This window comes from Leptosomus discolor, chromosome 4 (assembly GCF_034619465.1).
Source record: "Leptosomus discolor isolate bLepDis1 chromosome 4, bLepDis1.hap2, whole genome shotgun sequence".
Classification (NCBI taxonomy): domain Eukaryota; kingdom Metazoa; phylum Chordata; class Aves; order Leptosomiformes; family Leptosomidae; genus Leptosomus; species Leptosomus discolor.
The window spans coordinates 74223548-74234778 of NC_141394.1; the positions used below are offsets into that span (position 1 = coordinate 74223548).

General features: G+C 41.8%; 1 protein-coding gene across 1 annotated transcript; it reads right to left on the reverse strand.

Moving 5' to 3' along the window:
• Nucleotides 1-1640: 1640 nt before the first annotated feature.
• Nucleotides 1641-8632, reverse strand: LOC104354478 (NELL2-interacting cell ontogeny regulator 1). The gene is made up of 3 exons (XM_009961412.2): nucleotides 8509-8632; nucleotides 6630-6718; nucleotides 1641-1712 (listed from the first exon to the last, which is right to left on the reverse strand). Exons 1-3 carry the CDS (start codon nucleotides 8630-8632, stop codon nucleotides 1641-1643), a joined length of 285 nt encoding a protein of 94 aa, XP_009959714.1.
• Nucleotides 8633-11231: the final 2599 nt, after the last annotated feature.

An 11231-nucleotide genomic window follows, 5' to 3' on the forward strand; every position in this document is an offset into this window, starting at 1 on the left:
TGCCAAGCAGCCAGATATGAGCAGTGCCAGTGCTCCCACGCTGTGTGAACGGGCTTAGTGAAAAACACTCAGCACAGGTTCTTGAGGGAATTTGGAAAAATAACATCAGAACCCCTCTTCAGTTGACACGGAGCTTCTGTGCTGGCCTATGTCCTGGTCCCATGCAGAAGGACATGCTGCATTTCTCAGTGTGCAGGAATTGGTTTTCCAAGCCCTGGACGGGGTTGGCAAGCCACTGAGGCTGTCTATCATGTCCCCCTACTCCCCCAGATGTTTGTTACCATACCTACAGCTGCACTGGCAGAGCTGTAGTTGTGTTTCCTCTCTCATCCACTGCCAGTAAAGTCCCACCAGTTTAGTTAGAGAAGTAAGGCTGCAGGCAGGCACTTTCTTCCAAATTCAGCTGAAGAGATTTTGGCCTTCAGATGTTCACCTCCATCTGCTCCCCAACCCAGGATAGCATCCCACAGTGCCACTGCTAGGAGTGGTTCAAGACAGCTCTAAATCATGTCAAGCAAACTCAGAGTATCTGCTCAAACTGCTCAGCCTAATTCAGACTTGTGAGTGGACACTGTATCTCAGAATAAAGTGGTAGAGTTGAGGATAACAATAATCTCAGCTTTCAGGTATACAAGCCTTTCTTCACACCTAAACCAAAAAAAAAAGCAGCTTTCAAAAGCAACAACAGGGAAAGACCAAAACATTCGGAGTTCAGTCCCTCACAGAATGAACCAAATACACGTGACCTAACGACTGTGTTTCACCTGAAGTAAAATAAGGAGCACTCTCATGAAGAAACTTCTTGACACTGCACAGAAGTTTCAATGTGATGTTGAGCTGTGGCTTATAGTAGCATTTGGTACAGCTGGAACTGGCAAGGCTGCCTAGTCATACCCTTATTCTCCTTTTTCTACTCTATCCATTTGACCTGATAAGATAAAGCTGTTTAGAGACAAGTGGGTTAAGAATGGAGCGTCCAGGGAAGGAGGGCAAGAAAATAAAGGTTTTAATTACAGAAGACAATACTCTTATGCAGGATACCAGAAAACTCAGCACTAAGACATAAACTTTTTTTGTCCAAGTTTTGGTCCAAGTACAGCACACCTATAGCTCCTCAGGACACATACCTCATTACAGCTGACAGAATTACAACATGCCTGATGTGGTCACAGTGCAGACAACAAACAGAAAGGACTTCCATCATCTTTAATACACAGGTAAAGCCTACAGAGACCACAATCCCCCGTGTCAATGTAACTGGGCAAGTTGCCAGAGAGATATGCTCGTATTAGAGACAAAGAACATCTGCAAGTGTCCTTAGAGCACTGCTGGCCATATTTATCTTGTGGGTTACACTTGGCCAACTCTGATTTAGAAATCAAAGCAGGTAAATTTTTTGCCCACTCTAATACCAAGTAATAGATTTTCTGAATTGAGCCCTTACTGGCAAACCAGTGTGAAAAGAGGGTACTCCTTTAAGAAAAAAACAGAACAGACAAATACATAAGACACAGCCCCCCAGTTTCCTCAGTACATTGGGGCATACATGCTTGCAACATGAACTCCATAAAGCTGTATTTTATACAGCTGCATTTTAAAAACCGCTGAAGAGGTGATACTCCTTAGCTGGCCTCCAGGATTCAGTTCAGCAGATTTGCAGTCACGCAGTCGCACAGATTTCTCTTTTCCACCTGAAGAAGCAGAGTTTCTGTCTACAACAAAAGCAACATCAAAAAACAAGTGTTAGCATTGTAAAACTAATCAGCTCCCAAAGAAAAGTCCATTTTACTTTTGTTCTAAAATTTGGACTTGGTTGTATGAGATAAGGCTTGGGGTAAAAACCAGAGTTATTGCTTATTGCTCTGCAAAATACTTTGGCTTTTGCATGATGAATTGGCATACCAACACGGCAATACTTCCTGTGACATGGAGAAATTCAGTATGGTACACATTCATGTTTTTCACATTAGTACATTCAGCATGTGTCTGCTGTTATTTTTGTTTAAAGTTATTTGTCCTTCTTACAATCTTACTTCCACTGCACAAACTGGAGCATAAGCCCTTCATGAGAGGCCTAAAAAAAACCCCTCAAAACCTGTCAGAAAATTTCTTTTTACTTAAAAACATACTCAAAAAATTAAATTTAGTGTATTACAGCCTGGACTCATTGTTGAAAGTTAGACAGAGAAAGTAAGGCATAATTTAATCATAAAATCATAGAATGGCTCAAGGCGGAAGGGACCCATAAGGATCATCAAATCCAACTCCCTGCTCCTCGCAGGACTACCTAAAACTAAACCATATGACTAAGAGCATCATCCAGATGCTCCTTGAACTCTGACAGGCTTGGTGCCATGACCCCTTCCCTGGGGAGCCTGTTCCAGTGACTGACCACCCTCTCAGTGACATTTACTTCTGTTTTAACTTCTCCTGCTTCACTGTTATAGTTAATACGCTGCTGGAGCCTAAAACAGACGATAGGTTGTGAGCTGGCACACAGCCACTGCAGCTCAAACATGTGATGAGATTGTTGGCTTCTTTAAGGAAAGGGGTCCCAAACTGGTGAAAGCAGAGGTCCCCCATTTGAACGGGGGCTCATCAATATCAGGAGATCATTGCTGCCCACAGGGATTTTCTGGAGCAGAGAGGGCAGATTTGGAACCTCTCAGAGCTGGACCTGGGTATGATCCGAAAGGCCTGCACCCTCTCAGCCTACCTGTGTGAGAAAGGGCTGAGGACCAGGGAGGGACAGCAGGGCCGCATAAGGGAAATTTGAGAATCCTTCCTCTCTAGCACTCATACACTTTGGTTTTCCTGGTGGTTTGGAGCACTTATGACTTCAGTAGAAGCATGAGGGAGCACAGAGCTGTTTGACATCAACTTCGTACCTTTATTTCAGTTCATTTATCATGAACTGAAGCTGTATCTGAGAATCAGTCTGATCAAGAGAGGACCTCCTCCTTACCGTCATGGGACACACTAGCTGTGCAAAGTCCACTCACCAAATTAATCCCCACTGGTGTAACCAGCTACACAAAAAAAGGGCATTATGAAGACTACGAGCTCTAAATGCCACTGAAATCCATTCTTAATCTGTCTGTCTTGTGATTGTTGTATGAGATGGAATTGCCATGTGATTAAAGGCTGTGTTTTAAAAGCTGTATTATCCACTGACCCACATCAGCTACAGGCACTTAGAGCAGAGCTAGGCTGAAGCATCCTGCTTACTACCTGCCTTCTTAGTACAGGAAAAGCTATCTATTGGTCAAGTGATAAATCACTAGACATAGCCTTGTGGTTCTATGTTAAATCAGGTATTGCTTTTGATTGTTTCAGCTACCCTGCAAAACTGAAAAGATCAGATCAGACTTTGCTAATCACCTAAAAGACACTCAACCACCACCTTCTAACCATCTTCTTGACTTCATTTGCAATGGTTTGAATAAGGGAGGTCGAAAGCATGTCAACAGCTTTGAAGCTAAGCCCCAAGGCTGCTTACCATCTTATAGATCTTTATATATATATTAATTTTTTTTTTTTTTAAAAAAAATCCATTTTAATAACATTTTCAAGCCTTTGTTTTTACTTCCATGGGTATATCTAACTTAACGTGGTTTGAACAATCCAAATAACCATTGGCAGTTTAGAAAGGAATAAAGAACAAAACGAATGGCGCTAAATACAGCTTTACTGTCTGTTTTGTGAGCATGATCATGAAATGATTTGTAGAGAGATTTGTTATTATCCTCTGGTGGGTTAAAGCATGGTTAAAAAAAAAAAAAAACAAACACAAAAAACAAACAACAAAAAACACCCCCGAAAAACCAACAGGGCAGGGTCCAGATTCTGAACCTACAAAAAAGCTGATAAGTTCCAGCTAAAACTGCAGTTCCTGAGCTCTTTAAAGTTGTAATGCAATGTCCACTGGTTGACTTTAAAAAATGGGTTGGAATTTTGAAAATAAGTGTCTATAGTGCAGACTTACAGTGAGCTGTGTAGCCCATGGACTGGATTTGTTTTACAGGTTTTGTTTTATGGCCTGCTCCCTGCTGGCCTCTGTCTTGAGCAGCTCTTAGATGCAGTAGGGAGCTTGCTGTGAACCGGCTGAATGGTTTTGACAGCAGCAGCTCCCTCCCAGCAGTACCAGAATCCCCTCCCTAGTTCATGATCAGAGCCGCACCTGCCACATACTACACTTGGGCTGAGTGGTGAATCACAGATATCCCCAGAAAAGATTGCCCAGAGTTGGTTACTGCTGTTAAAACAACTAATCCAGCCTGCAGCCTGCCCCAAGGGGCCAGCAAAAAGGAAAGGGTGGAAAGCAGGTCTGGTATATGCATGGGTAGTAGCCAGCCTCTCAGAGGTGGTCTGTGACCCTTCTCTTAGCACCAGAGTAAAATGCAGCCAGTCTGTCAACCAGTAAGTGATCATCACATCAGTGTAGGTTACAAACATGTCTAGTCTTGTAAAAGGAAGAAGATACAGCCTATGGCCCCATAAAAAGTTACGTGACCTGTGCTACAGTCTGTTTGTGAGACACCATGCAGACCAACACAGGGCCAAATTAAGTGTGAAAACTCTTCAGTTGTGCAATAAAACTATATGGTTTCCCCTGTACAGAACTGCAGGGTGAGATCTGCAGAAGGAATTAAATGGGAATTTCCTCTCTAAGCTTTTGGGAATCCCTCCCCCTCCAACACAGTTAGGAGCTGCTTAGTCATCATCTAAAAATCTTGCCTGCAAATGAAAAAGAGTTTTTCAAGGAAATTAGCGTCTCCAGTGGGAATATTAAAAAAGGGAATTGCATTTTTGAGGACAGAAACATTTGCCCCACTAAGCAGCACTAGAATAGTCAAATGTAAAATATACATGTAGCTGAAAGCAATTGTCTTAAAACTCCCATTTTTGCATCAAATTGGGCCACAGCTGAATAATAAAACTAAGAATTGAAACACTGTAGAAGGCAGTTCAAAGAAGTCCTCAACTATTAAATATTTCCATGTATTTTGAAGACGTAGGCAAAAGTCCTAGGCTAATGAGTGCAATAGGCCTGCCCTTGTCCAGAGGCACTGAAAGATCTCAGTCTGGATTCAATTCTTTAGATTTTAAAGTGATACGGAAGTAATAGGTTTGTTTTGGTGAGAATATATCATGGAGCCACATTTTCACGCTTGCTGTCAAATCTACAACTGTGGAAATCAATAATAGGATATTCCTCTCAACCAAACCTTTTTTGTATCCTCATTTCCTCTTCTTGGCTGTCTTTTATTTTTTAAAAGTATTAAAATACAGTTGCTATCTTTGGGGCCCTTATTGCTACTCCTGCTTTGGATAGCTGTATTTTATAAAGTTTCTCTATTGGCCTGCAAGCTGTAGGTGTCATAAAGGTCACTGCATAGCCAGACAACCAGAGAAGATTTTAGTAGTTGAGATATTTTTTAATCAAGATTTAGAAACGCTGGTGAAAAGTTCAAAGGTTTATAAAAGAAGGAAAAGGTGTGCTAGAAAAACTTCATGGCACAATCCAAACATTTTGTTTGGGCTGTACACAGTGCTCAGCAGATGTATTCATTAAAAAGATTTCTTCATGAAGAAGCCCAAAATACATTTGACCTGTAATAATTGAACAGATTTTGTTTAACTGTAAATGTACTACACACCAATCTGGTTCTGCTGGAATGTTTGTTTGGTTTTTGTAGTATGTCACAATTCAAGGCATCTTCATTCCTGCACCTGCATTTTCACCTAAACATCATGGACCCTGCTTGGATTTACCTCAAACCATGCTTCACAGATGCCAGTTCGCAGGCTTTGAACTGTGAACAACCTTGACCATAGGTCAGAAAAGCAAAAAGTTTGAGTTCCTTCTGTTGAAAAATCTGTGCAAGAGTGTAGATATAGTGCTTCAGCTAAAGGGTACCCAGGAGTAGGGGAAAAAGCTGCCCTCCTGAGACACCACTATCTGACAGCAGCTGGGATACAGCTAGTCACAGATTGCGGGTTGCAGTAGCAAGAGACAGATTCAACTTCCCTCACAGAAGGAAGACACCAGCCTTGGCACATTCTCCCCACTGACTGCAAGCCAAACAAGTTCCGTTCCCTCTGCTGTTCTACTTTGTGGCGTTTCTCATCATTATGGAACCAGAGCAATGCAAAAAGTATCTACAAGATGGTGTATCCTCCCTTAGCCTCTCCTCAGGGGTAAAGCATGTGCAGGGGAGTATTTTAGTTCAGTAGGCTTTTCGGTTTGAGCTGGCTCTCTCCTTTTGGGTAATAAATATCAATGATGCTTTCACCTTGCTCCTCCTAACATAAAAGCAATGGTGTGCACTCAGCATTTGGAATGAGAACAGCAGCACTGATGGCTGTAACTCGTAAGAGAAGGACACAGGACTGTCAATTCACTCTTTCCTAAACTTCCTAGTGACCCTGATAGACCAAGGCAGAAGAATTCCACAGATTATTGCATAGAGAGGTAGAATGTGGTTACCCAGCCTCACCTTAGGACACAGGACAGTACAGTTGACTGAGTGTCTTGTGCAAAATCCATCCACCTTGTCTACTTTTATCCACACCATTTTCTTCCATATTAATTAAATAATAATTAAAAAAATTGAATATGTCCTTACCCGCGTGTCTAGATTATACGCTGTCTTCTTTAAATCCTGCAGAGCCCTCTGCATGAACTCAAATGCATGGCAGTCAACACAAGGACGACCTAGGACAGCATTTAGTAGAGCATTTAGTAGACAACATGGCACGAAGTATTAAGCACAAGGAGTAAGCAGTGATTTTGAGCATGAGGAAGAGCTACAGAAAGTCCACAGAGTACTGATGTATGTACTCTTGAACAATCCAGGTTACTGTAAATGGTCCATCATGATGATCCACCCAGTCTCACAAGGACAAAAGAATTACTTCAACAAATTGCATTAAAAATTTTCTTCCTCATTTATTGCTGTTCCCCTCATTAATTTCTTGTCACAGTTCATAGTGAGGGAATGCTAAACCCCTAAGTTAGTCTTTCATTTTGCTCCACCAACTCCAAGCACATTTTCAGCCTCATCTTTAGTTTTTTCAGATTTTTCAGAAATTACCTCCAAAACCATGAACCTATTCCCTAGAAAATCCTGTCTCCTAATCTCACAAACTTGAGCTCTAAATAGAAAGCTAATGGAATAAAATTGACTACAATATCACAAAGCTGGATCACTTAGCCTCTAACTTTGAACATGATATGGCTTTGTCCAAAGCTAGTGAAGCGAGTAGCAGATAAACACAATGTCCTGTCACTAGTGGGCATTGCTGATAAGCAGAACTGCTGCATTCTGGACTAATTGAAGTGTTTAAGATAGTATTCCCATATCTAGATATGCAGACTGAAGGTCACAAGGCTTGTTTTGCCTTGATCATCATGTAACACAAAGCTATGCCCTAACAGATAACAGTACTGAGACAGAAAAAATATAGACATGATGAAATATCTTCAAATCATCAGGCTCTACATATGCTCTTATCTGCTCCTCAGTGCCTGTGCCTCTCTGACAACTTCATAGGAAATATTGCGCAAGTGAGAACTTCTGAGCGCAAATTTAGTTTGCTTTTTGAGGTCTGGTATGGAAGGATGAAACCTAGAGTGATGTTTGAAAATCCTGCAGTGTCTGTCAGCCTATTTTGCAAACACTTGATATTTGACCGATTACTACATGCCTCTGATAAGCCGGAATACGAGCTTCCAGCTCATGATCTGTGTGCTAACCAGCAGACAGGAATCCTGCCTGCTGGAGGAAAGAAGTCTGCCAAATTCTTTAACTGGCTAAGGAAAAAAAAAATCCAAACAGATAAACATTGAGCAGTATTAAAGACCTCCTCTGTCATTGTTGTACCACCACCCAATCTTAGCGTTATTATATTTACACCAGAAAAAACGGAAAGGACAGCATTTTCCACATCAACAACTTGATGCAAGGACCTGTCATTATGTTTATGATGTAAAATAAACTCAACACAGATCAGCAAGGGAGAATTACGTGCTGGAAGGCTGCAAGACAAAGTGTGATTTTTTGGTATATTTATCGTGGGGTTTTTTTTTTAATATAAACTACTGATTTTAATACAGTAGACATTACTAAGAATGAAAGGTGTGATGAACAGTTAATGTCCATTGAAAAAAGCAAGTCTCAATAACGTCTCTGAGAAGCAAACAGGGTTATTCCTGGCAGAGAAAGGGCTAACACAATGAAAGGGCTGTACAAAAGACAAGGTGCAGAACAGTGGCAGATTTCGGGTACAAGCAAGACAACAGGCGGGAAATAAGGGTAAGAGAGTGGAGAGCCTTGGATGCAGGAGGAAAACAGCGCTGGTATGCTGGGTTGCGGGTTTAAGACAACATAAGCAAGACATGTCCAAAATAGTTTGAATTATTTTGACAAGCTTCAGTGATGTGAAGTCCTGCAATGTTAAAACCACAGCACAAGCCGTATGAGATGACTGTAGGGTGGTACGTACTTTCGGCTGGTATGGCTGTTCCTACTTCTTGATCAGATCTAACAGGCTCCGTGAGAAGCAGTGCAACCACAAAAACTAAAGGAACTGTAAGGACCGCCCTTCTCGGAAGGCAGGGTGCCAGCATCTTGGGAATGGGTGTTTCTCTGTTTATCAAGAAACATAAACAAGTTAAGAACATTACAGGTACAAGGGTTTTGTTACAAAGAACTTAATGTTCCTGATTGCTAAAGCACTGGCAGTCTTTCTCTGGAAGAAAAAAAGTAGCAGATCTAGAGCATGGACAAACGTTCTATGTACTTTTCCAGCAGTCCACATAAAACCCAACTGGGACATAACGTGCCTAGACATGAAGGTGAAGATCAGAAGACCCTAGACAGTTTTTGGTTTCATTTGCAAGCTAGGATACCTGCAACTTTGCCTGCTCGGTGACTCCAATCTCCTTTCTAACTACACAGTCCCAGACTAGCCCATGAATCTTGACAGCTAGTTCGCTGTTCGACTTTGAGATGAAAACTGCAGGGGTTATAGAGCTGGCTGAAATAGACCTGAACCTAGAAATGAGGTTTTTACCCTCTGGCTTGCTTTACTGATGCACCATCTTTTCACCAGTACAATAACTAAAGGTAACCATTATCATTAACCACACACCACACTGATCATAAAAACTTACTCCTTTATGAAAGCAGCTGAAGGAAAAGACTTTTGTTAAACCTTCACAAATTCATAGGTAGAACTTCTAATTAGAAGTGCATCAAAACTCTTTGATCTTCTGTTTCCCCTCCTAATCTGGGCTTCAGACCTTTATGCGCAGCCACCCATTTGTTCCTGGACATCACAGCCAGGCCATGCTATGTCCTGAAGACAGGTACAGCCTGGTCCAGCAACAACTCCCCCTCACACAGAGGTAAAATTTTTTATAAGTACACGGGTTTCAAATTAAGTATTTTCTTGGTCCAACAGGTAAACTGTTTAGATCAAGAGGGAACACAGGAAACTTGGACTGGCTCAGGTTGCAACTGTCTGTTACAGATGTCAATCCAAGCCTCAAGGATCCTGGCAAACTGTTAGGGTGGTCCTTAGTTTAGCCAAGTTTACCTTCCGTTCCTGTACGTTCAAATGGAAGAAAGAAAGAATCAAATAAGGTTAAGTTATAGCAACACAATAAAATCCACATGAAAAATCTCTTTAGCTACACCTGGGAAAGCAGGACAACATTCTGTCTCTTCCTGATTTCTAAGTTAGTGCATACTAAGCAAAAGATGTTGCATAAGAATATCAAATCTGCATGTACTGAATGCAAGAGTACAGCATTCCCCCAAAGAGCTTGTATTTCACGTTTGGAAGCACAATAGAGGCAGGAAAGGAAAGGTTTTTCCTCATCTTGCCCAAATACAGAACAGAACAAGCTTGCCTTTTGATATATGCAATCCCCTGTTTCAGCCACAGCTAATCTGAAGCAGCAAATTCTGCACAAACGCTTGCAGCATGTGCAAACCAGCAATTCATCCAGGAAAGGAGCAGCACTACACACATCCCCTCCCTGTGCACCTCAACCTAAACATAAGAGTAGGGGCTAGTTCAGAAGCAAGAGACACACACATACATGTAGAGTCAGAGATATATTTGGGCCCGCACCAAAAAAAAAAAAAAAGATCTGGTAATGTAATTCCTACAACCTCAGAACTGAGTTTCCCATCCCTCCCACTGTTTAGAAGTGATATGACATGATCCTTTTTCTTTTTTCTACAATCCTTAAAATAAAGGGATTAAAATCATAACAAGTGGCTTACGTTTTCTGTTTTAATTAATGATGATCTGCAATCAAAGCAAGTACAATCAAAGACACCAGGCTTTGCAACAGGATGCAGCAGAGTGTCCAAGGAACCGTAAATTAGAAGAATACCAGCCTCCTTTGAAAGTACCTAATGCAGAAGCTTCCTGGTCAGCAGGAGCAGAGGCTGTTCTCATAGTTGACTACGAGTGCTACAAAGGTTCAACAAAACAAAGCAGATATGCTGTTAAACTTTTTCAGGGTACCTCACATATCATCCATTCCAGTGTCAGCTCAGATTCGTATCTGAGCCCCACTGCAAAACAACTGCTCCCCGAGCGCAGGAATCACCTCAGATCACATCTAACTACTGCCTCTTAGTTACTCCGTGGGAATTTGCTATCTGCAAGGAATAATCATGACAGGCTTCAAGGGTGGTCTCTGCAGTGCAACTGGGAACGGAGACAGATCTGTGCATGGACTTCTGTGAAAGAGAAAAGTCACCCCCTCTAACAAAGGAAAGAAAAAATCAGTACCTGATCTCTCTCTCGTCTTTGTGATGGTCTCTTTGAAATGGCCGCTGCAAACTGCTAACAGAACAAGTGCAGCATTTCTGAGCATGTGCACTGTCTCTTTTTAACCTTCTCTGAAAGAGGTTATTACTATGGGGAGATTTCTGCCATGGCAACAATGCAGAGCACTGCAGCACACAGCACAGATTTAAAGAGGAACAGGCTGTGGTCTCCCAGGTCTGGGGAAGGATGTGTCTGCTTTGACATGCGAGTTCTAGCACTGACTGACTTACCTGCTCCGGGTAAGGTTTTTAAAGCCGTGCCATTTGATTCATCTCTCTTGAAGTCTGCTGAATGGTTTTCCCAAAGTCTGCTCAGCTGGATGTGGTGCCTGATTCAAGCAACTTGCTTCCCTTGAGCCTGAAAATAACCATGACAAA